The sequence below is a fragment of the Corticium candelabrum genome, chromosome 12 (genome assembly GCF_963422355.1).
Source record: "Corticium candelabrum chromosome 12, ooCorCand1.1, whole genome shotgun sequence".
Taxonomy (NCBI): domain Eukaryota; kingdom Metazoa; phylum Porifera; class Homoscleromorpha; order Homosclerophorida; family Plakinidae; genus Corticium; species Corticium candelabrum.
In genome coordinates this window covers 6,871,676-6,898,085 of record NC_085096.1, presented here as the reverse complement: position 1 = coordinate 6,898,085, position 26,410 = coordinate 6,871,676, and the positions used below count along the sequence as shown (strand labels likewise).

The window sequence follows — 26,410 nt, the reverse complement described above, 5'->3', positions numbered from 1 at the left end:
TCGCAAACATGATTTACACTGTTCTAGTAATAAAACTCTCTCAAGGAAGTCTTGCTCCTGCGATTGGCTATTCGTCTATTGTCTCTGGTTGCCACGTACGACATAAAGAAATTAATGCTTTGTGATTGGGCCACACTAAGGAGGCGTGGCACATTCCCTAAGCGTGACAGACATAACCAGCCAGCCAGCCAGTCAGCCTGACACGTAGTCCCCAGACCGAAAGTCGGTTTAGCCCTATACGTTTAGAGTACGCTACTCGCCAAGTCTCGTGACTTTTACAAAGTCCCTTTTTTATAGGCTCGTAGCTGAATTAGTTAAATTTATCACTTGTTAATGCTAGTTGAATTTCAAGGGTCTAACAATCAAGTTGTTTCCATAGCAACAAGACACGCCTTCGCTGTCTTGCAACAGTTATTGCGCGCTTGCTGTGATCGAACATGCAGGGAACGCGAGGCTACGTATCGCGAACAGTCTGATGTGATTAGAATCTATTTTAGCGTTCAAGTTCGTTTTGACGAGTTTCTCTACCTCGGGGTGTTCAACTTTTGTTTGGAAAAGATGTCAAATACGCTCGTCAGCGTAACGGAGGTAAAAATCGATCCATCAGATTGTTGTACGTGCAACGAATCGTCGTGCCAAGTTTTTTTGGTTCTACGCTGTAGTTTTGTCACCTTAATAGAAGAAGAAGGCTCGTAATGTTGTCCATACTGTCTTCGCGCAACGGTCGAGTGCGCCGGAAGTTGTTGGCAAGTTGCAAGGTTGGTTGGAAACATGCAAGTGAGCTAGACGTAAGCTACAGACACTGTTTGTACACTTTGAGAGACGAATGGAGCTAGTCATGTTGTGCTGTCGCTTCTGACTAGGAGGAAGGAATACCGGAAGTGCAGTGTTACCGGAAGTGCAGGGTTACTTAAGAATGCACGTCGATTTGAAGGTGAAGCCAGGAGTTTTAAGTATTGTCACTTTGCAGACGTAGCAATTGATGATGAAATGAAATTGTAAAGGGAAGAATTAATAGAAATAAATTTTTTTCGTAAAATCTATCTGCCTAGGGTGTCAAGCCCTTTACTATTGGTTATGTATGATTAATTAATTAAACGGCTATAGTGAAGGGCGTAGTAAAGCAGAATTTGATGATACAAGATGGACAGATATGTATATAACTTTTAATTAATAATATACTCAACACTTACTATATTTCTCAACAGCAGAACGTCCTACTCTCTGTTCGCGTTCACTGTGTATTTACAAAAATCGCTATAACTCCTGTGTCCTTCATTGGTAAGCGACGATCTTGGCATCATTCGAAAGCGCAAGAGCCTGGATTTCTTTTTGACACTAAACATAGCATGTAAATAAGACACACCCAGGAGGATAAGGTTTTTTCATATCAAAGACCATTATAGTCTATTAATTAGAACGTTATGGTTGGGATATGATTACAGATAAGTGGTCAGGAAAGCAGATGCGATGTCAATTACTTCATTACTATTAATTACTCTAGTGCAGAGCTTTATGGTTCAGCAACTCTTGGTCGTGTTCCTCTGTGCTTGGCTGGTCAATCTAACATCACTATCAACTTCCGTCACTTTGTAGTAGTCATCTATCTCATTTGTAATGTTATAGCTCTTCACCATGTCTTTCCTGCATGCCGTCTTTTTCTAGAAAATTTCTTCTTTCTTCTTCTTTGTGTTTTGCAGGTATTGTAAGTCACAGTAAAACACGTCCGTGTCAGTAACAGTAAATCTGCATTCACAGTAAACAAGCTATTGATGTCATAATCACTTAGTAGGTCACAGGCAATTAGTTAAGTGTGCTTTATTATGTAGTTCCAGTGAACAGGAACAGAGAGTAGGGTTTAACGGTTTAAGGAGACAGTCAAAATGGCTTCAACAGGATAGTAACCAACAATCACGATCACTAGGCCAATCAATGAGATTTTTGAAACGTGACCATCAATCGTTAATAACAATCAATAATCCAATCAAGGGGATTTTTTGAAATGGGACACTCGGTTACAGGTACACTTCACTTTAAATTAGAACGGGATACTCAACAAATAAAATTTGCATGCATTGGGAAACTTGATCTTTGCAAGTTTCTCAGAACGTGATATCATTGAACTTGGTTTATCTCTGAGCGAAATTCTTCATGAGAATTCTGTCCGGCTGCTAATTAATTCTTCTTAAATAACGGAGTAAAAATGCAGGTGAACTACGTGTATATATATATATATATATATATATATATATATATATATATATATATATATATATATATATATATATCTGAACACAATTTTGTCGAACCATGCGGGGGCTAGGTTGTGGGCATTACCCAACCCCAATTTAGGCCTCACCATTTCTCTGCATGAATTCGTAATTGCTATCCGGACATGGCTCGGCATTCCGATGTTTCCTCTTCCACCATCTTCCGTTTCATGCTGTTGTGATGCTACAATTGACAACCAGTAAATTGGCAGCTCCCAGCGTCTATGTTTTGGGGTGGTGTGGTGTGTGTGTGTGTGTGTGTGTGTGTGTGTGTGTGTGTGTGTGTGTGTGTGTGTGTGTGTGTGTGTGTGTGTGTGTGTGTGTGTGTGTGTGTGTGTGTGTGTGTGTGTGTGTGTGTGTGTGTGTGTGTGTGTGTGTGTGTGTGTGTGTGTGTGTGTGTGTGTGTATGTGTGTGAGTGTGCGTGTGTAGTGTGTGCATGCTTCTGGCATGTGATCAGGCAGCTGGGCGTTCTGACGGGGGTTATAGAAGCACTTTGTCATACTACTTACTATCATTATTTCATTAATTAAACTGCTTACTAATTGGTAATGATGCTGGTAAACGTCGCCCTGGACTTCTAGCGTGCGCTCACTCTAGGACACGTGCAATGCATACTGGCATTACCATGTTGACGGGCGGACATTTGGTAACAACAGGTATGTACTAAGGTGTACAAGTACTCAGAAATTGGTACGTGTTTACATCTGTTACATGTCGTCTGTTTTTCATTCTGTAGTTGAACTTGAGCTCTATGCTAGACTTGTCATGAGTTTGGCTATGTTTTGTTTGCGAACGGCGTCAATGCACTAGCTCTTTCATCTGATACAGAATGGAAACAGCATGAAGAAGCGCACAGAAAGGTACATATAATGTCTACCAGGTTTCTAGCTGTAGTGTCTGTTCTTCTGTGTTGTCCTGTGCACTTGCATGTACCCCTGTCAAAAGGCTGCATGTCCTAGTACACTACTTGGAACTTCTTTGTCATTACAGTTCCACTGAGTTTCTCACCTGCTACTTAATTAAGAAGACTGTTCTTGATGTTACAAAGTACGTGGAACACCAAAAGTAATCATGAAGAAACTAGATGACAAGAATCAAATTTACTATGAATAATGGCACTGTTTAATTAATTGACTCAGGCATATGAATCTTCATAACTGTGATAGCTAGTTCTAGCTTACGGCTGTACATTTAAAGGGAACTACTAACATAGGTACTATGATGGACTGAGCTGTTGATTTTGACAAATCTCAGTAATGGATTTGTCTGTGTCAAATAATCCAATACGTGATCCACAGACATGACCACAGATGTCACAGGTGTTTTGGGTGTTGCAATGGTAGTACCCTGCCTTTCAGCATTGTGTCTTCATTATGACAGCAATCGTCTTCAAATTGTTGGATTGCAATACTTCATGTTGATCTCCATAGAGACCTGTCATTATCTATTTTTTCCCACTGCAGAGGATCTATATGGCAAGATTTCAAGTTCGACTTGAGACTGTCTTTGAATCTTTATTTCAAACTCTCTGTAAACATGCTCCCTCTTGTTGTCTGTAGAACACAGCCTTCGGTATTCTGTCATCATTCACACGCAGCAAGTGCCCTGACAAACTAGATAGAAGGAATGTCTCGATACCATTTAGGTTGCAGATTTTAAGAACTTGTGTATTAGGAACCAAATTCTGCCATCTGGTATCAGCAATCTTGCATAAACACATCATGTGAAAACGGTCTAAACTTTTGACATGCCTGCGATAGGTACTTGCTATATGCACTAACATACATGATACATACATAACTTTACTAGTAGGTGCTATGCACAAACATACATACATACATAACATAGGTAGTACGTGCACTAAAATACATACATACATACATACATACATACATACATACATAACATAGGTACTATATGCACTATCATACATACATACATACTTAACATAGGTATGTACTATATGCACTAACATAGTACATACATACATACGTATGTATACATAACATAGGTACTATGTCCATCAACGTACAGAACATAGGTACTGTACTATAGGCACTACCATAAATACATGCATAACAGGTACTATATGCACTAACATACATTTTTGTATTATATCGGAGTCTGTACGACTACAATAACAACATACTAAAAGTACATCAAATACACAACTAAACTATACAGAAAGAAGGAAGAACATACTTCCAATACACTATGAAACCTAAGTGGTGTAACTGGTTGTATCAATGGTGTCTCTGATCCCTTATGTCTGTACCAGCAATGTCTAATACATACATGCTTCTTACAAGAGCCTCTAGGGTCCAGGTCAGGTACAACAGTCACTACGCACTTGCTATGATGTAACTCTAGAACCAACAGTCACTATATGTACTTGCTAGAATGAGCAATAGTCACTATGTACTTGTTTAGACAGCAACGACACTCCACAGAGAGAGGCAATTGCATGTGAAATCCTTGCCTAAGGGAAACGTCTGTGGCCACCCCATACATGAACTTCTGACCCATACATACATACATACATGTAGACATACAATTGATAATGCTTAAATAAATTCAAATTGAAAATCATTGCTCAGCAATCAATCTTATGCAAGTCATTTCTAATCAGTCTGTCTGTAATTTATGCAAACAACTCTTGTTGGCGGTTAGTGGACAAGCAATTTAGTAAACATGCAGCTTGTCTTTAGGATGATTTATTGCTCAATAATAGTGCATCGTCATCTGTTGAGAGCACACAAAAGGAAGCCAAATAAATGCCTTGACCGGAGTTCAGTATAAGACACAGCAAACACTAAAACGACACAGGAGGAAACAATAAGGTGCTGGCTATGAGAAAAATATTTGGCATAAATGCATGGTTGAAGAATGTGGTTGAAATTTATGCAGTTGAAGAGTCTAACAGAACACAATGTCACACGGTGTTACATCATAACATGGACATGGGTAGGTAGTACTTTCACCCTATATTCGTGTCAGAGATAATGCCATATGAACATATTTGCATCATCCACAGGAATACGTGAACTTGAATTCAATAGCTGTGATGAATTTTTTGAGTGCAAAAAGGAGGAAGAGAGGAAGACATGCACATACTACAGAAGAGAGAGGTCAAAGAAGCCAACCCAAGGTTGTAGCACAATTTTAGTGTGTACTATGGTTACTGCATAGGCATAAGAAACAAGGGGGAGAAGCGGGGCACGTGCCTCTTTAACTTCCAGCAAACTGAGTAGATCTTGTCAAGTCGCATATTTCTCTAAACATGCCTAGCATTTACGCACGCTGCTTTGCTGTGTTTGATGTATAAGACTTGTGATATAGACATACAACCAGCCCAGTTGTTGTTCTGTACCATGCCTTGGTAGACAAACGTGTGTCCCTCTAACTGAATTAGATTCCTATACCTATGTATTATTGTGATTGATATATCAGCTATAATTTGATATAATTGCCACTGTAATCGTAGGAAGCCAAGAATGCAAAAACGGAAACAATTTGTCTCTCCAAGATCAACGCAAAATTTTATCCAAACGGCAAAGTCAACGTATGGTATGTGAGTGGACACACAAATCACTCGCCAAATCTATTCGAAATGCCATACATTTCCTTACCTGATGATGTCAAAGACATATTTTCACAAAAGCTGGCAATGAGAGTGACAGTAGAGAGAATTCTTGACGATACAGTTGATAATACCTGACTGAGTTTTCTCGGTAAATACAGTAGTTGTTTTGGTACACCCAGATATATGGACTGGTGTTGGAGATCGAGCAGAGACACACAATTTTAACAGCATAGCACAGAGAGAGCACTTCATAACACGGCAGGACATTAGGAATATTTTCAAGTCAGTTGTAGATATGTCTGCAGTGAACCATGCCAATGATGCACAGTCTGTCGTTGCGATTGTGAAAAAACTAGCCAATGAGCAATATGACTCTGTCTTGTTGCACAAACCATTTGGTGTAAAGGATGATAATTATCCTGAATTACCAGAAGATTCATTCATGTTAGTGATTCAAACAGAGCATTAGAAAGAGCTCTTTGAAAAATCCAGTTCTGGAGTGGTTTGTGTTGACTCAACGCACAACACAAATCTATACAACTATAAACTATTTCCCTGATGATCAGAGATGATCATGGTCAAGGTAAAGACATTTTAGTCACACAAGCAGTCGTTGAAGAACTTTTCTAATTCTAAAGTCATTTGCCACACTTCATAGGTCGCGCAGTAGCTTGGGCAATAAGCAGCAGGGAAGATCGCCCTTACATGTACCAGGTCATTCAAACTGTCAAAACTGCGTCACCAAATGCTGTTGTGACAACATTAATGAGTGATGATGTTATAAGTATATCAGTTGATATCTTCACAAGATATTGTTTGCATTCATGCCCTATAGACAATGCATGGACTGCTGCTAAGGCTGGATTTGGAAATGACATGAAGCATCTCCTATGCAGATGGCATGTTGACAGGTTTAGAATGTGTACATACTGTATGCAAAGTTATTCCTTATGTTTTTTGCTATTTGCATCTAGAAACTTTAGGAAGAATTTATATGCAAAAGTAAAAAAACAAACTTCATCAGGTTGCTTTGTACCAATCTTAAGGTCTTTACCTCATCCTAAGTCAAACAGGCAGAACAAAATTTCATGGGTATATGAATTCTTTTATTCATACATGGCTGCCAAAAGAACCCAGCTTTATTGATTATTTCAAGACACACTACAGTTACAGACCAGGTAGTACAATCTGTTGATGCAAGTGGTATGACTGCTAAATATTGTTGACTCTTACAGAGGTCTGGGCAATGGCATATAGAGATTGCGATCATGGCGACACAGAGTCTGAGACATAAACATGGTTGTGGAAAAGTAAGTACTATTTGACATCACAGTAAAGCAAAACCAGAACTCTTTATTTCAGAACCACTGTATGTATGTACTTGTAACAATAGAAATGAGGGTACTGTAGAAATATGGGGCATAAATTCATGCCACTCTATTTGAGACAAATGTACCTATTCCTATACTTCTGTTATCTGTTTAGCCACTCCATAGCCGAACACAAATCACTTTACACTGGAACTGATTTCAGGATGTAACTGGATAAGCTAGAGAGCTGGCAAACTGACAGTGCCGAGCCAATAACCAAATACTGTTGACTGTTACAAATATGAAATTGTATTTGGAAAGATTTACTTGCAATAGAGTTGTAAATGCTAAGTTGCTATCTTGTCAACAATGATCAACCAAGGCTTAGAGAACTCTCAGTTCAATGAACTTGACCTCGACCAATCATTGTAGATTACAATGTACCTTGACTATCAAGGAACACTCGATGGTCACTAAAACATCACTCTTGATTTCACAGTAGCTGATGTACGTATACTGTTCCTTTCTTGCAGTTTCCACAGCAAACTGAAGAGACATCCCTCTTATTTGACAAACATCTCTAATAGACAAATAGCCCATTTGGTCAATGTTCTTCTAAAAATGGAAGAAGGCCAATACCTTGATGTACAGAAAAACAACACTGGCAGACACTCAATCTTAGGACAAAACAAGAAGAGACACGACATGACCGGGGAATTCGGATCAATGATGCAGATGTGGAGGTACATAAATGCAATAAGCTAAGTTTATACACTGACTATAAACTGAATATCACACATACACACAGGAATGTGAAGGAAACATCTGGAATGTGAAGGAAACATCTGGAATGTACAATCTCAAGCGAAGGCTGAAATCATTACCATGTTAAACAGCTTCACCCATGTTGTCCCAACTGCATTTGTGCATCTTTCACATGTGCCATCTGTGGCTGCTGTTGGCACATGTTTCAGTGTAGCTGCTATGGCTTTGCAACAGGGCACCTATGCAAACATATCCACAAAGTGTGTGCAAAACATTGTCTAACTGTTTGTGTGGCAACATTACCAGCTACAAGTGCCAATGAAACTGATGCAAAAGAGTTTTCATTTCAAAGTTGTGATACCTTTACATTATGACAGACAGCAAAAACAATGCCATGTCTAATAAACACACTGACTGATTAACTTCATGTCTACCATCTACTAAACAATTAAACTCATACGGGTACTTACAGAACTAGTAAATGTAAATGTAGGATGTCATTAGTCCACAAGAACTGTACAATATGCCAATGTCTAACAAAGGTCTAGACTGCAGACATCAAATGATCGACATTCTACATCGTGATCAAGGAAGCACACAGACAGACAGACAGACTGACTGACTGACATACAAACATACTGATAATATGCAGTACTAATTGATCGTTTTGGCAGGAAAAGCAGCAGCCACAGCTGCAAAGCTATCTCTTGCAAAATCTTTATGTCACACCTAAAACAGGACTGAGCTGACTAGCTGGCTTGACCAACACACATCAACAACAAAGTATGATAAGAAAAGGATAGTAGCACCTGGCCAAAAAGGAAAATAGCCCAAACAGTTCTACCGGGTTTTGAGTAAACCAGGTTGCAAAAGGAAGGCAGAAATACTGAGGTATCATTTGTGTACATAAACCAATTAAAGCATCAGCTTAATTTGTGTTGCCTCACCAGAGCTCTAATTAACTCTTTACGATTTCTTCTAATTTGTTTCTTTCGTGTAGTCACTTGCTAGGATTTTGGTTGACTTCTAGACTGATATTCTCTTGTACATTCTGTTCCCCTAACTTCGTTCTTATCAAACGCCAAAACCTAGGCCTCATCTTCACATCCAACGTTGGTAATTCACAAGCTCCATGCTTTTAATTATAATATTCGGCTTGATTTTCTTTATTGTGATTATCTCGTCACCAATGAATCATCTATACACTATGTGGAGCTAGATGAGTTTCAATGACTGTTAATGTTGTCTTCAGTTTTCTTCCTATCAATAATTGAGCTGGTGACACTCCTTTTGTTATTCTCTAAATCCGTTGCCCTGTAGCTAAAAGAGCAAGGAAAGGATCTTCTTTTGTCAATCTATCCTTGTTGAATAGTGACTTTACAATACCAACCGTCTTCTCCGCCAATTCATTAATTCGCCTGAGGATATCGACGTCACTTGTCTAAATTCATGAATCTTTGCTAATTCACTAACTAAGAAATAGCAGCATCTCTCGATCACTAAGTCATAAAGCTCCGCTCAAGAAGAACTAGTCATTCAACTAATTGGATCTTTGATTAATTAATTATTAAGGGAGATTTAGGATTATCGAACGCTTAGCTAGGATGAGAGTCTCAATCTCAGCCATCGCCTACTACTCCAGTTACCACCTACCGATCTGCAGAATCGAGGGCCATAATTTATAGTGTAGCAACAAACCACAATCGTAAGAACCTTCATGGAGCGACTACCTCAATAGACGCAAAATGCACCAAAGCTAGTTAACATAGCTACTCAAGCGGAACGTCAAGCGAGCTTCCGCAGAGCATTCGTCGAGGGTCGTACCGTAAACATTGACACCTTTGCTGGGACGCTACGTCATGCAGTGCCAACATCGCGACGCCGAAGTCTAGTCAATAAATGTCTTAGTATCATGCAAACAAGCGAAGTATAGACCGATGGTATTCTACCTATTCTATATGCAGTTTTGAATATGGAGAAGAAAGCTCTTCGTAGTGCCCTAGAACCTCGTGCAGAAACCAGTATTAGAGACAGACGATTGATGATAGACCAGACATTGTCGTCTTCGATGCATCGAACGGCTCTTATGGCTCTCGTATACTTCTGGAGCAAATCACTCTTGAAACGGTTGCGCTGACGAGGCAGGATATGCAACAGAAAACGTGAAATGAAAAATTATCTGCTAGATACGTAAAGAGCTGACCATTTAAGGGGATCAAGACCTAATACATGCAATTCCTCTGACGTTTGAAAATTTTGGGAATTGTAGTAACAAAGCTGATGACTGCCTCCCTTTCAAGAGTCGCTGAAGGCCGCACCAGTAAAGCTGACTCTATAGTTAGGAACAGATGGCGCAACAACTTTCTATTGTATTACAGAAGTGCATCATTCGTAGAGTTACAGACATACATATTCCGCGCCACATCCATTAATTAATTAATTAATCGTTGCAAAACACAGTCAGATTTTAGTGATTGATACTGCGTTCTTACAGTTTGATCTAGAATTCGAAAATCAGTCTGCATGTCTGACACTATCTGTCAGTCTGTCTGCTTAACCTCTGTTGTTCCTCTAATTAAGTAAGTTAGCTCTGATGAAGGAAACAAAAAGCGTACGTATGCAAGCTTGGTCTCTACATTCCTAGAGACCGGATTATTATCACTATAACCATTATTGCTTACCTATGCTGGCTTGCCCAAATAATATAGAAACCAGCATTCTGAGTACAAATTCATGTCAGATGATCTACAAACAGACGGACTATTTTTATCACGCGTTTTGATGTCAGTGTTTTCCATGTGATTCCCATATTTCGCGTATAATTTCCGTATATATATATATATATATATATATATATATATATATATATATATATGTCAAATTATAAAACAAATTTGTTGAAATAACGGCGACTTTGAAGCGCGTCTTTCCAGCTCTAGTGTGATTCCGTGATCTTAAACTGTGATTTCCGTGAATACTTGTGATTTCGAGTGAGTCTGTATGACTCCGAATACAATTTACGCGCCCGATCATTAGATACCATCAATACCGGAGCAAATTAATTAATCTAGGCGCTAAACGTATCTGTGGGATTTGCTCGCCTGCTCATTTGCGTTTCCTCTATTTAGTTATAGACACTAAATGGGCTCACGCTTAGTTTAGTTGGCTGTTTTGCTTAGATTCTATCGAGTATAAAGCTTGCCAAACATGCACTAAACACAAACAACGCACACGCACTATAGATCACTAAGCTATTTGCGTTTCAAAGTTATCTTGTAATCCGCTGGCTTCCTTGGCTTCAACTTTTACTAGACGATGGGTTGATTAGTTAGGCGTGTTCTGAAATGGAGTGCGCCCTTCTCTGTCTCCAGCGCACAAAAGCAACACCAACCTACAGATCACGAGTTAGTACGTTAAATATTGTGTAGCCACGCAACATAACGATAGTATATTGCAACTGGACAGACAATCACCAAACAAAGATAACGAACAAGAGCGAAAACTATGGAAACAGTCTGCTTATAAACTAGTATTTCACAGGTACAGTAGAAATAAAATCTACTTAGCAAGTACTATATGCCCGGATATATCTGACATGGCGGCGGCCACAGTTCGCTGTGCTGTGTAGTTCTGAGCTATATCAGTGTTGTTTGCGACAAAAAGCGATTTTAGGCGAAAGAGGCATTAGCTAGAGGAGGCTGTTTGTATTACAGTAGCGTATTAGCCATTGTACGGGATTGGACTTTTACCGGCTAGCCTTAACTTTAATCAACTGACTGTGTTGTTGTTAGTACGGACAAACAGTGGAAGTAGGAGGTGGTATAGAGTAGGTAGTGGTCGTGGCATCCAGCTAGTGGACGACTGTGAGTGTTTGGTGCCAACACGTGGCGGGCCTCTTTAGGGATGGTAATTAGAAGACCGTTGTCACTGAGACTTGACACAAGTAGTCTTGAAGACGTTAGAGCTGAAGAGCTGATAGAGGCTTTACAGCAGCATGGACCGGAAGAACACATAGCTTGTGTTACACCTATGAACCGAGCATGGCAAATCACACTAGAAAGCATACAGGCAAGGGATATTTTACTTCGATCAGGAGTGATGCTGCGTAACCGTCACCTAGAACTGACGCCTATCGGCATCCCTCCCGCATTTGCTAGTATTAAAACGCCATACGAATTAGAAGACAGACATATGATAGCGGAACTGGAAAAGCATGGACAAGTAGACCCTATTTGCTGCGAAGCAAATATAGGTTTGCGAATATTGAAACAGGAACAAGAGTGTTCAAATATTTGATCCTACGGAAGATCTCCCAAGGTATCTGTATATCAAAGGATATCGTTTGCCCGTATACGTACGCCGTGCGGGTCGACCTCCTACCTGTTTCAAATGTGGCTCGGTAGGGCATCTAATTCGGGAATTTCCGAAACAGCTTGTGCAACATACAATTAACGATGACAAAGAAGAAAATTTCTAAGTGAATCGGGCGATAATGGCACATTACCGATGGAACCTCAAGAATATAACTATCCCATGTCAGAAATCAACGGGAGTCAAGACGATAGAGAGCATGTAGTCGAACCCAGCCCTGACAAAATTCCAGATGCGAGTCAAATACAATGTGTAATGAAGATTCTCAGTTGTCCCTTGCCCAGGAGTTCGTTGGGCACAGTAATGATTGGTCATCGGAATGTGGTAATGCAACGGATCAAGACACCCTAGTATCGTATCAAGAAACACTAGCCAAAGAAGACAAAACCGAAGAGCCGGTGTGAACACAATGGGCGAAGATTCTGATAACGATAACAGTCAAAATGCCGATAAAGAAGAGAAAGACAAACTCCTTAACTACCCCAAAACGAACGAACAACCATACAAGAACCAAAGGCCAAAACAAGAAGAAGCAGGAGTAGGAGATCTTCTTCCACTTCCTGAATCCCGCCGAATCGCTACGTAACGTAAATCTGCAATGAGTTTCCCTTTCCTTGTACATCAATTCTTACCGAATTTCGATGCTGTGTCTATAAGAACCCTGACTATTACCCCATAAATGTATCCTAACACCGTTAACTTTGTAACCCTAAATTTTTGCGGTCTCCGTGACGACAAGAAACTATCATTACTTGGTCATTGGCATCGTGCCCACCGCATCTCTGTGTTGTGTCTGCAAGAAACCTATTTAGGTCTAGACGATTTGTCAACGCTTTGTAAATATTTTCTTAATAATTCAATATTTATTTCTTCTGGAACCAATTATTCCTGTGGAGTGATCACGGTTGTCTCCGATAACTTTCGTGTTTCCTGATCCAAAGTAGCAATGAAGTACGTCTGTTGATAGTAGATATCCTTCTTGACTCAGACGTCTATCGAATCAATAACGTTTACGCTCCGAACAATGTAGCACAGAGACTGGTGTTTCTTGCAAAACTGGAAAAACTATTAGACAAGCACCCCAATCCTCATCGCATTGTATGTGGAAATGTTGACGAAGTTATAAACTGGTAACTGGATCGGCAACCATCAACATTTAGAAATTACCCGTTAAGTGGCTCACGCTTGCTACAAGCTATTATATCTAGACAAGGATTTGACGACTGCTACCGTCGAACCCACCCGACAACCCCAGGTCACACTTTGTCCAGAAACAATTGTTCTTCGCGACTAGACTACTTCATATCCACATCCCCGTCATCATCTGTGAAGAAATGCGATATACTTGCTTCACCATTTAGTGAGCACATGCCTATCTTAATCCAACTTGCAGACCTACAAATGTCAGCCAGAGGGCAGGGAACATAGAAATTCAACGTCTGCTTGTTAGATGATGAAGTATACTGCAACCGAGTACGTTGTTTTTGGACCGACTTTCGACTAGAAAAAGAAGAATTTCGAAACATAGCGGAATAGTGGGACCACGGTAAAGCACTAATAAATGAAATGACTCTACTGTACTCCAGACGCCGAAGACAGTCGTATACGTACTATAGTCAATTTGTCTAGCACCTAATGCAGTGAAGCTTGCTACAATGAAAAGAGAAAGGTATGCTTTCAGAGTTTTGTAAATTTATGTCTTGTCATTCTTTCACGTGACTGCCTCCATTGGCCCCAATCGGAAAGTACTTCCACCGCCCCTGCATATTACTGAGAGTAGCAGTGTGTAATATGCACATTTCTTGCCCATGCCAACGAAAGTCTACAATACCGTTAGCTATGCTGTCCGTAGGATTGTCGCCTGGCGCCTGTGTGCGATTAGTGACCATGCACTGCATGACATACATCATGTATAGCTCCTCCTTTAAAGGTTAGGAAGCAATGCGGAACCTGTCACAACGATAGAACATATATAAGCAATGACAAGATATTAGGTTTTTATGATTACGTATGCACGCGTATACACGGATACCAATGCTAGATAGTCAACTAAATGTCTCACACCTTGGTCTAGGCTTGGAGGCCCTCAGTTGCCCCCTCTGCTCTCTCGGATTCGTCGCGCCTACATAGGATTTTGAAACAAGGCACGTCTATCACTGCATACCGCGTTTTGTAAATATTTCCGTTGGCACTATGTTTGCAAGCTATAGTATAGCTACAGCTACGATTTTAGGTAACGGAGAATTTTTCTTTCACATTATACACACTGCAAAGTATATCATAAATATAATTAATTTGTTAAGTTAGACAATTCTTACCCAGAGCAGCATTGCCAGAGACATAAATATAATAAAGAAGATGGCCGATGCCATGAAACTTCCGGTTACGTCTTGTCCGAAGTCATTTATTGTTTTGACAGTTCTACCCAATCCCACGGCCGAATACACAGACGAAGATAGTAGCAACAACGAGATTACTATTGCGCACACACAATCACTCAACAATGGGTCGTGATGACTTGGGCTGCTAGTGAATGTACTGCGCATGACATCGACTCCCACAAATATGATAGCCATCAAGATCGAAGCCAAGCATGCGGCCAGTCCAAATCGACAAGGAGCAGGATCGTGAGCATTGTCTCGACCGTTTAGACCAAGACGACAATAATCCGCGTCACTTGAAGCTGCTACTAGGTAGAGCTTGATAGTCATCAGACAGAGAGCAAGGATACTAGCAACCTAGGAAACAATCACGTCGTTTGAAGACTTGAAAACGTGAAAAGATAAATTATTGCAAAATGTTCTGCATATTGCTGTCAATTAATGCATGTCATTAATATAAACGTTTATTGTCCACCAAGTAAAGAAAGTGTTCCGTTTGTGCGGCAGATTCTTGTCGTTCTATTTGATGTCAGTCAGCTATCTAGCCGCTTCTAGAATACGTGACACAACGAACAAACATCTAGATCTAAACAATACAGTTGAGTAATCGTATAAAATGGCGCATATACTGTCTTTCATCGATTTTTACATAGATAACATTTTAAACTTTGAAGAAATCTAAGCAAACAGAAATGGAGTTGCTTAGTCTAATAAATTTAAATTTACTAGGTAAAGGATCAGGAAGTGCACTCTCAGTGGGCGCTTTCACACGCAGGATTAATTAACTCGGGTTAGGATAACTCAGGTAGAGTTATATAAGTTATTATAACCCTACCCTACCCAACTTGCGTTCACACGTAGAACACAGGTAATTAAGATGCAGAAGATACAGAGTAGAGCGAATACATCGATTGCTTGAAGTTTGTGCTTGAGAATAGGAAAGAAGTAATTCCGATAGCGAGAAGGAGAAGCCATTTGTATGTGGGCACGTTCGCCTCTAGGGCGTATTTTTGCATATTTTAGGGCGTGTCTTCACTTAACCCGGTTTAAATCGTACAAATGCGCGTAAGTGCAAACCCGGGTTTGCTAACCCAAGTGTGAACACGGCCTACGTGCAGTTACTCTCTGTTCGCGTTGACTTTGCGCTTTGAAATCTGTAATAACTTCTGCGCACTAGGGCGCACAGTGACGATCGTTCGAAACCGCAAGTTCCCGGATTTTCTATAGTTAGGGTAACGAAGGTGTAAGTATTACACAGGCGGTTTGATAAGGCTTTCGCATATCAAGAGCCGTTAGGGTTCTAAACTCATTAGGGAGGTATGGTCTTACACCAAGAACGCTGCTAATAGCGGAAGTAGCCAATTAGCAAGGTCAATAAACGGTCCGCTGCCTTGATATCAACACACAGTTGCTCTTGCGTCGCGAGTAGATGCTTGATATTTCTTACTCTTCTTTTTGTTATGTTTCGTCTTGACAGCCTGCGACTTCCTCTACTGTTACCTAACGTCTTTGTATTGTAATATGACCTCCAAAATGTACAGCTAAATGAGATATCACTTAACATCTGAGTGTGGTAAACAAATACAGCAGCATCATTAGTCACTTCCGAGCGCAAAGTCAACGCGAACATGAGCAGGTCACACTAGAGTGAAATGTTATACCGTTCAAAACTGCCAGAGCTTGGATTTCCGTTTATCTGGGTTTCAAACTTCCTGGTAAACAGGAAAGAGCAGTATATGCTATATGGATAGAAGGAAGGCTGGGTGGCTAAGAGTACACATCCTCACGCTTTCGTAATTCTATTAGGCAATTATCTAATAAATTACGTCACTACACATCTGTACATTTGCACTGTCATAAATGAGCAGTGTTGGTCAGGCACGGTGATCTAGGGAGTAATCCTATGTTAGTGCAAAAAGCGAAATCATAGAAAACTGTTAGAGTAGTCTAGTTTTCCAAAACCAGAGGTCAAACTCATTCAATGGGCGCTTTCACACACAGGGTTAGCTCGGGTTAACTTTGGGGTTAGACTCCAATTACCACAGTCGTTTGAACGCAAGTTCACTAAGCCCAAGTTAACCCAGGTTAATTAAGACTAGGGTTAGACGAGAGTTAATTAATTATAAAGTTAACCTTGACTCCGTGCAAGAGACTGTTAACTAAACCAACAACTACAAAGCTGCGGTTGGACAAAAAATGCGTTTAGCGTATCATTTTCGAGTGTCACATCTAGCGAACACGTAATGACACGTCGTCTAGTTACCCAGAACCCGGCACGACGGCGCGAGAGGGCGAGGCTCTAGTGAACCATGTAAGCTGATCCTCCAGTAGGTTGTTTGGTAGATTGCTCGCTTTGTGTTGTATTGCGTGACTTGAGAGATGTGTTTCGATGTTTAACTTGCATCTAGCCAGTTCGGAATGCGCCGTCGTTTCCAGTGTTGACCAGAATCCGGTGGTGAGGTCACACGCGTTTGTTTAGTTAATGGGTTATACAGGTGTTTTCTACAGATCCGGATGTAACTGACGTAATGTCCTCATTGCCAACCAATAGTCAGCACAACATGCGTAATCATGGCTTGCAAACTGCCTAGTAGTAGTGGGTCCTCGTCTTCGAGTGCCTTCTCTAGGTGTAGAGACCATGGCCACATGCACGTGATAGCAACAGTTGCCTGAATCTACGGATGCGACAACGTCTTCGTCTACAGAATACCGCAAGTCGTGCTGCAGATTCGATTTGCTCAAGAAAAAACTGCCAGACCAACATAAAGTAGAGCAATCTTCTTTGATTCATTGCTGTGATACGCACTATGAATACACTGGAATGTTTTGACAAGCGTTACAAAACCCAGCGCTAACCCTAATTTCGAATTCTTGTCGTAAACTGACTCGATTATTTTATGCCGGCAGTAACCAGTTCTAAGTGTGACGTTCTAGTCCTAGCAGTCAACTCCCCCGCAGGTCAAACCACAGAGCGGATGTAGGTACGGTGCGCAACAGGCCAATACACGTCTAGCTATTGACTTGTGCTCTTGTCTGCATGGTTGAGCAGAAAAACAGAATCTAGCTATCACATTCTAAACGTTGTAGAGTGCTCACGACGCATGTCTATACCGTATGTAAGTTGTATACAGTACACTGTCGGTCCAGATCGAAACCCACGTTCGTTTAATTAAGAGCTGCGTTACGTAAGTAGCCTACACAAGCCTAGGGTCTACCTCTAGTGTCACATCTATTTTGCCGTACATTGTGTGCAGACGTTCACACTTGCTTACAACATACATTTGGAGACTAACAGCTTACCATAATGCACAAACGCAATACAACCAGCAAGCGGATGTTCTCCATTTCTCGGGATCTTCGAGTCGCGTCAGACGTCTGATCGTAGGTTGTCAACCTCGTGTCGAAGTCTTGCCAAAATGGCTATGCAGGATCACGTCACCTGTTAAATACTGGTCTTGCGTAGCCAGCCCCTCCCCTTTTCTATTTTCGGTGACACGAGCATGCCAATCTTCTACTACTGGAACCAATCCATCCAGTCTGTCTTTTGCGCTGTCATGGCTGGCTCTCAGAGACTTCGACCCTCGTGCCCGAGCAGCTGTGAGTTGATCTCCTCCCAGTAAAATTGGGAGGAAATTGACATTCCTCACCAGTATTGCTTGATCTGCCACATCAAGCCTGCTGTCAGTTCAGTGTTCGAAATCCGCAAAATTTTCTACTCGCCAAAGCCTTGGAGCCCCAATGCGTGCATAAATTAATATTATATGAATATATATTTTAGTAACTGGTATAATTACAATAAGATAAGTAAATTCGTGTTGAAACTTGTAAAAATTGTATTGCTTGTATTGAGAAATTATGATACGAAATAAATATTATCAAAACTATGATAGATACACCTTTTCCCTTCTAATTAATTAACAAGCTAGCTATGTCTAAAAGGTAGTAGTGATTGTCTAACAGAACCTGCTGTAATTACTAGACTATACTTATGTGTATTACTGATTGACTTTGTTTTACAACAAAAAACAATTGCATTACATTTTATTCTTGTGCTCGTCATCATTCTTGATTCTTTTGTTGTAGACAACTTTTCTTGCCATAAGGCGCAATATAAAGACGTCTCTTAACTTTCCCAGTTTTGATGATATAGAAATTAATAGCCTATGTAGGATCAAAGATCTCTACATTTAGAACTGACCATGGTATTCACGTTTCCATCATGATCTATTAGACTAACCTAACCTAACCATGCATACAAACTCTATACCACTGCAGCTGTTTATATAGATTCATGTTCACGTGTTCCTACAATTTAAATGTTCAGATTCTTGAGCTATACTGTAAAATCCAAGTGCATGTGGACTGCAATATACACGTAGCTGTGTGCAAGCTCTGGTATGCTGTTGACCTTAGGAGTAGACTCAGACTAGATTGAATTTGCTACCAGGCCTATGAAACTATCTACTCCCTTCAACTTGCTGCTACTGTAGGCGACTAGGTGGTTTCTGACAGGCCGCTAGACAGCGTGCATGCATGATATTGCCTATCTATACTGGTGAATTTGAACTTATCACAACAGCTTAGGCCTAGATGACAAGAGTGTGGTACTCTAGTTACAGACTCAGAAACATCACTAGCATGTCTGGTTTCACAAGGGAGGTTTGCAGGTTTGCAGTCACATTCTTCGTCTACTCTTCCATCACAGCAATACTTAATCTACTAATTTTTAGTAAGAATGAATTCCTCAGCCATATATTTGCGGTGGCATTCAATTTTACACTGTATTTGTTGTTACAAGAGAAGTGCAAATGAGATTGCCGTTTCAGCAGCTGTTCAATGTAACTAAGCCTTTCCCATACCACTATATAAATGGACAATTTAGATAGATACGATTACGATTCTGACAGCCAACATGCGCTTTTCAATACTTATGTACACAATTAGCCCTACACCATACGCAACCTCCTGACTACAATTTCGAACACGGCCATCCGCTTATCTGGCGAGTAGACAGCTACTTTCTACTCGCCAACTTTGATTTGGACTCGCCATTGGCGAGTAGGCGAGTGAGAATTTCGAACGCTGCAGTTGAATGTGAGGGAACATACTCTTGAAGGCAGGCAAGAATTTTGCACATTTCTGGCAAATGATTTTCGTTGTGTAGCAGCACACCTAGTGGTACCTAAATATGAACATGAACGTTCTTACCATGCCCAATACACATAGCCCAATGTTTGTCACCATCTTAGATTTAGTTGACATCTCCTTCTGGGACTTGCAAGGAACATGCCACACCACATCAACTACCTGTTGTTTAAAGTCTTTCATTCGGCACACAAGAACCCTGTCACGGCAATCACACACTAATAACCCACACATACACAGAGAACACAAATACTTGAAGCTATAACCTGGATAACATGACTTCAAAGTCAGATTTAAGCTGATCAATGTCAAAGCTGCTCAACAAGAAATTGTCGACACTTAGGTTTGTTCCAGGAGCTATGTTTGATGCACTTCTCAAGTCGATTCGGTTCATTACAGCAAAAAAGTGGAAATAGTGGTAAGATCGTGTTTGATGATCAACTCGTTGATTAGATGGCCTAATGTTTTTTGTCGATATTATCGCCCACTATTTTAAATCCACTCCACTGTAATTGCCCGACGCGAAGTTCCCGCCGTGGTACCGGCTGGTAATTCCAGGCGAATTTCGTTGTGAAAACATCGGTGTATTCGACGGGTATTTCAGCGGATTTCTGCTGTGACACCAGCTGGAAGTACTCGTAATTACATTGGTACTGGTACGGTATACAGCGGACTAACGAGTAAATCCCTCTGGTATTCACCCAGGATTTCAACGGATTACGGCAGAGACACGCCAGCAATTGTATTGCAGTTTATACATTTATTTTTCTTATAATGCGGCTATTCCAATGTAAAGAAAGCTAGAATACGACATAGAATATCTACCGTCAACTGTTTTTAAAAGTCTAAAAACCGCTAGACATGGTGATCTTCCGAAACACCGTTTTCTAGTACCGATTCTCTCAGCTGCGTACGTCCGTAGTCCGTCAAATTTCTGAACGTTTTACGAAATCTTCCAACCATTGCAGTGAAGTTAGATAGAGTTTCGATGCAGACAGCTGGAGCAAGAACTTATGACCGCCGCGCAGTTGAAAATGCACAACAATGCTATTACTGCTGTTTGATTGGTCTAGAGGTAAGCGGTGGAATGAAGCGTCAATTACTCCTAGCAACTGCCCTGAAACTTGCTAATTGATTAAGCATTCCTGAACGTAGTTGTCTTGCCGACAAAGGATATGCTGTCTGTAAAGAAATGACTAAAAACATTAGCAACTATCGCATAAGTTTCGGGTACACGTACAATAGTGCACATTCTATATGAATCTTAAATTTCATCCCTAGAGCGATGCCTACACGTATACGAGCATCTAGACGTGGTAGGTTTCTAACACTGTGGAAACAACGTTAGTGTCATTTAATCCTTCCAAAACGGTCCCACGGTTCTTTCGTAGATAATTTCGCGTGTTGTTTACGTGTAAATCAAAGGAAAGCGCGTTGTACGAGCTAAGTACGTTCACGACCGTGATCCAGTCGTGCAAGTTAATATCAGGCCGTGAAAGGTCTGAGGCGCACGGTGACACGCCGTGAAAAAACCGAGGTTCACGGAAACACGTCGTGAACGAGCTGAGGTGCACGGATCCGTGATCATAACTACCGGACACGGCAGCGTAATACCGCCGATATCTGCCTGGATTTCGCTATCACGCCGAGATCACGGTGGAACAACGACGCCATTCTTTCGTGCACTTCGCATCGGGTGAGGCTGCATGACATCTCTAGCAACAGAAAAAATAGTAAGTAATTGGAAGAAATTAACGTCATCTGCAGGCACAGCAGACATTAATATATACAGTACATACATATACTATATTTAAATAGAGTGTAGACTGATCTCTCCAAGCTTTACCTTTCATTGTCAATTTCTGAATAGTGTCCTCAATGTCAGTCAATTGATCACAAAGAGAACTTGAGAGTGAGTCAGACTGAGGTTGATCCAAGGAATGCCCATTATCCACAAGTACCATAACTTCAAGTTGTTGTGCTAAGTCTGTAGACGTGCCGACTGTCTCGTCAATTGTTCGGTTTACCTGACTGTTAGTTGTGTCAAATGTAGTGTCTATGTCGGTCATGTCTACAGTCTGTTTATCTGGTAAATCTGAAGCCTGGTATAAGGGAGATTGGGCAGATTCACTTGATACAGCAACACCAATAACCTCATTTTCTGTCTACATGTTAATAGAAATCCTCAGTTAATTTAATTCAAATATATACAAGTAGCTGTAAGTACCAGGAAGTGATGTTTCAGGTTATCTGACCAAGAATTCACCTCAGAATCAAAGTTGGCACTTATCACCTCCTACAGGTAAATAGTAGCTCTGTATGCATGCAAACCATCAGAGGTTGTACACAAGAAAATACCTACAGGTGGCACAAAACAATGTTGGTAATTACTGGATCATGGGCATTTCAAACTCCTATATTTGTTTGCCGGTGACATTTCTATACAGCAAAAGTGAAAATGCACGTTGTACAAGAGACAGATTGCTTATGCTGTTGCTTTAGAGCCATCGAAGCAATAAAGCAGACAAGTGGCTTGCTTCTCTCAGGTTCAGCCACCAGGATGCTAATTACATATTCAATAGTGTGGGAGCATACATCTGCAGCTCAGCCCAAATTCCCACCCATGAGAAGTTTAAAAGTGCCTCATCATCCATGAACACGCTGGATTTGCCAAGTTTCCTAATGATTCTCATTTCTCGGGCAGTCAATACATTCAATGATTTGATGGCAGAGTTTCATGTTGCTGCTGACATCGGAAACAAGGACCCTCGAACACACCTCTTAATTGCCTTCTTTCTTCTGGGAGTGGAAATGTTGTATGTTGTAGGTCCTGACTTGTACTTTAAAACCACCTATCCAATCAGTCATTCTTTAGCAATGTCTACAACATGTCTCAATGATATACTCTACTGACCTTCACACAAGGAGACTTTTTCTTGATGACGTTCTGCGAAGGACTTGGAGTCCTGTGACGAGGTGCTGCCAAGACTGTTCCAGGACTACGTGATCCTGAACAACCACCAGCTACGTCTTCAGCATCTGGAGTCAGCTCCTGTGGTATTTCAAGTCGACGCTTCTTTGCTGTGCCATACACAGGCAAGTGTGCCAGATGTACTTTGACCAGCAAGGTCATCTGCATGAGTGACATAAGTTGAGATGGAAAGTATAGTCTCACCTTCTCCTTCAGTACATTCAATCTATTGATTTCTGTCAGATCATTCTGGCAGGTGTGACACAAATAGGGGGCTCAGAATCAGCAGATGGCAAGTACCAAGACATTGATAGCCCTGAGAGTTCATCTAGCATAATCTCCAGAACACGTCGAGCTTCAACAGTGCTATCTCCATCCAACCTTCTCCTCCTAGTCAGCAAGGTTAGAGTGTAGAACTGTTGTGAGCACAAAAAGCAAGAAGGCATTTCGAAACAGAAGAGATATGTAAACCGGCCTACTGAACTGGTACAATTAGAGAACATGTCATGTCACCCACTTTTGTACCTGAATATACTGACGTAACAATGACAGCAAGAATCAAGCGTCATCACGTTGGAACGTCAATTGCTTTCAGCGCCTACACAGCAAGGGTGGCCATGGTCGGTGGGGTTGACGCTCAAATTTCCTTGCTCTCTTGTAACTGGCGCTCCGGATTATACGGGATAACACGTGATCAACTTTAAGTAAAAATGGCGTATTCATTTTCCCATCCTGAATCTGTTCCAGATTCTTCCTTGAAGACTAGAAGTAGGAAGGCTCAAGAGAAATCACGAATCCAAACAGTTTTGAAATTCTCGAAAGCGGAACCACTCGGGACTCCGTGTAAGAGGTAGTACTAGTAAAACTCGTTCAGAGCGAGAGTGTAGTTCTCCGGAAAGTGACGTCGGCTCGGAAAATGATTACAGTGGAAGTACCAGGATTGAGGGAAATGAGAGCGAGGTACAAGACAGTTATCTCGATAGCAACTCTGTAGTAGCGGTGTCCAGAAATCTAGTCGAAGACGCTGGCGGATCTCTAGAAGTGCACCTAGTTCCTGAAGAATCGGCATGTTGTGAGGCTGCCGCTGTTGACTCTCACGAGGCCGATGAAGATCTTAACGAGTATCGGCATGCACCCACAAGAAAAAGGAGAAAACTTCACTTTCAAGAAATTTGGAAAGAGAAATATCTGATGGCTCCTGGCGAACTAGCAGATACAATGGTGTGCATGATATGTGGTCAGCAACTAACGTCTCTGCAGGACAGCACTGCTAAACGACATGCTATTCGAAATCACAAAGATTATACAACATTCACTAAAGAAAAGAAGCATGAAATTTCAAGACTTTTTCAACAAAGGCAAGTCCAGAAGAGACGGCAACAAGAATCATTACACCAGTACACTGATTCGTCTAGTCTAAAGGTGACGGCGTCTTACAAACTAGCTTTCACTCTTGCTAAGTATAAAATGCCGCTTTCATACTGTGATGCCATGGTTGAGTTTGCTGTAGCAACGGATCCAAACTCCGATGTTTTTCGGTCAATTACTGGTAGTCGTCGCACCGTTACAAGAAAAACAATGGATCTTCATCAGAAAGTTCTAGTGCCTGAAGTACTTAAAGGGGTCAATGACAGTCACTTCTGGTCACTGATGGTTGATGACTCTACTGATACCGGAACACATGAGCAAATGATATTGTATGTCGGGTTCATTGATTCGCGTCTCCAGTCTATTGTTACTAGATTTCTGGGTGTAAAGAGAATTGAAGGTCACCCCAACGCAGAAAACCTTTGTAGGAGTATCATGTCTGTAATTGACAGTGAAGGATCTGGGTTATGCTCTACCAACATACCGTTTAGTTTCTTTCACCACAGACGGAGCATCAGTTATGTTGTCTTCTGAGAATGGCGTTTTAGGTAAAATCAGAAACGAGATAGGAAATGCTAAACTTCTGTCTCAGCATTGCTGTCCTCATAGACTTGTCCTTGCATCAAAGGCTGGTCAGCATCTGCTGCCTGATTGGATAGAAAAAAACTGTAGCCTCAGCCATCGACTATTTCAAAGGCAGTCCTTGCAGGAGAGACGAGTTTCAGAAGTCTTTACAACTGGCTGAACCTGGAGGGGAATATCGTCGAATAGTTGACTACCATCGTATCAGATGGTTGTCCCTTCGCGCTTGTGTCGATACTCTGTGTACCGTTTTACCCCATTTGGTTAATTTTCTTGAAAGGGAGAAAAGCAATCAGCAAAACAACAGCCAGACTAGAAAAAAAGCGGGCAAATTGTACAGCGACCTGTCAAAGCCAGAATTCTGTGTCTACCTGTACTTTCTTAGGCCAGAGCTTGAAATTCTGGCTGACCTTAACAAGGTGCTGCAAACCGGTGAGCAGTCAATCCACACCACTTATCTAAAAATCCGGGCATGCAGAAAGACGTTTGTCTCTTCAGTAGTAAGGGACGTTGAAAAAAGTGTTGACGACTTTGACAATCGACTAAGTATGGACGAAGCCATTAGAGGACTGCCAGATAGTGAGTTTCAAGAACAGTTGAGAGAGTGCGAAGAGCATTCGTTAGTGAGTGAAAGAGAGTTGAGAAATATGAAGAAAACCATGGTTTCGTATGTACAGGAAGTAGGGAGAGCACTAGAAAAAAGGTTTAGCTATGAGAGCTTTTATGCAGATCAATGCAGCTTTATAGAACCACTGAAGAGAAATTTTCAAAAGGCTGACATTAAACAAGTCCTTCAAATGGTTGATAGTGGGTCATGGTTCAACGTAGACAAGTTGGAAAGACAATACAAGTCATATCTATTTGACGGTTCTCTTGACTTTCTATTTACTGACACGTGCGACAGAGACATTACACGATTTTTCCTCACCCTCGTCCAGCAAGAAGAATTCAGTGAGCTTGCTAGATTGGCGTTGCTACTGCTAACAGTATCACCAGACTCAGTAGCGTGTGAAAGAGGTTTTAGTGTTATGAACTACGTAAAAAACCAATACCGCACCTCCTTAGCCGATCAGACACTAAATGCTCTAATGGCACTAGCGCTAGACACCAGATCTGTTGCTGAATTTCCGTACAAGTGTGCTTTATAGATAAAGGTATAGACAATGCAATCAAGGACGTTTGTTGTGTGCGCGCGTGTGTGTGTGTGTGTGTGTGTGTGTGTGTGTGTGTGTGTGTGTGTGTGTGTGTGTGTGTGTGTGTGTGTGTGTGTGTGTGTGTGTGTGTGTGTGTGCAAGTGACGTGACGGTGCGTGCCTGCCTGTCTGTCTGCAAAAACAATCTGGCGCTCGCTTGGCGCTCACTTGATTTTCCGTGGCGCTCACTTTGAGCGCCATAGCGCCAGTTGCCCACCCCTGCCCAGTGACCACTCTGTATCCGTCACCAACCTTTGTATGTACGTATATGTGCCCGAATACTGACGTAACAGTGACAGCAAGAATCGAACGTCTTCACACTGCAACATGCATTGTTTCCATGGCCACCGACTACGCAGTGAGTGCGCTCTGCGTGTCTGGTCGACCTCTAGCTTCCACGAGACTACAAAACATGAGCATAAGAACACACAACAGCTCGGGCAAACAGGGCAAACAGGGCGACTGATCGAT

General features: G+C 41.3%; 2 protein-coding genes and 2 long non-coding RNA genes across 5 annotated transcripts; 3 read left to right on the top strand and 1 right to left on the bottom strand.

Moving 5' to 3' along the window:
- Positions 1-314: 314 nt before the first annotated feature.
- Positions 315-1,195, top strand: LOC134188003 (uncharacterized). Its single transcript, XM_062656187.1, has 3 exons — positions 315-588; positions 663-788; positions 864-1,195. The coding sequence occupies exons 1-3, from the start codon at positions 334-336 to the stop codon at positions 912-914; spliced, it is 432 nt and encodes a 143-aa protein (XP_062512171.1). The 5' UTR covers positions 315-333; the 3' UTR covers positions 915-1,195.
- A 1,433-nt stretch (positions 1,196-2,628) lies between these two features.
- LOC134188004 (uncharacterized) lies at positions 2,629-5,939 on the top strand. Of its 2 annotated transcripts, XR_009971228.1 has the most exons (5): positions 2,629-3,131; positions 4,980-5,111; positions 5,179-5,235; positions 5,306-5,419; positions 5,756-5,939. It is a non-coding gene; the product is annotated as an uncharacterized LOC134188004 (long non-coding RNA). The 2 variants fall into 2 exon arrangements; XR_009971227.1 differs by having other exon boundaries at positions 5,306-5,939.
- Positions 5,940-6,843: 904 nt separating this feature from the next.
- LOC134188366 (uncharacterized) lies at positions 6,844-7,257 on the top strand. The gene is made up of 3 exons (XR_009971316.1): positions 6,844-6,856; positions 6,920-7,032; positions 7,090-7,257. It is a non-coding gene; the product is annotated as an uncharacterized LOC134188366 (long non-coding RNA).
- Positions 7,258-11,082: 3,825 nt separating this feature from the next.
- On the bottom strand, positions 11,083-18,103 carry LOC134187991 (uncharacterized). Its single transcript, XM_062656176.1, has 3 exons — positions 17,982-18,103; positions 14,619-15,038; positions 11,083-11,320 (listed from the first exon to the last, which is right to left on the bottom strand). Exons 1-3 carry the CDS (start codon positions 18,024-18,026, stop codon positions 11,258-11,260), a joined length of 528 nt encoding a protein of 175 aa, XP_062512160.1. The 5' UTR covers positions 18,027-18,103; the 3' UTR covers positions 11,083-11,257.
- Between the last annotated feature and the right edge of the window lie 8,307 nt (positions 18,104-26,410).

Excerpts from the sequence above, each read along its gene's own strand:
- LOC134187991 (XM_062656176.1), bottom strand. The coding sequence starts at position 18,026 with ATGGAGAACATCCGCTTGCTGGTTGTATTGCGTTTGTGCATTATG. Across the intron at positions 15,039-17,981 it reads TATTGCGTTTGTGCATTATG|GTTGCTAGTATCCTTGCTCT; the intron begins GTAAGCTGTTAG and ends ATTGTTTCCTAG. Across the intron at positions 11,321-14,618 it reads CTCTGGCAATGCTGCTCTGG|GTTGGTGTTGCTTTTGTGCG; the intron begins GTAAGAATTGTC and ends CGTGATCTGTAG.
- LOC134188003 (XM_062656187.1), top strand. The coding sequence starts at position 334 with ATGCTAGTTGAATTTCAAGGGTCTAACAATCAAGTTGTTTCCATAGCA. Across the intron at positions 589-662 it reads CGCTCGTCAGCGTAACGGAG|TTTTGTCACCTTAATAGAAG; the intron begins GTAAAAATCGAT and ends TCTACGCTGTAG. Across the intron at positions 789-863 it reads AACATGCAAGTGAGCTAGAC|GAGGAAGGAATACCGGAAGT; the intron begins GTAAGCTACAGA and ends GCTTCTGACTAG.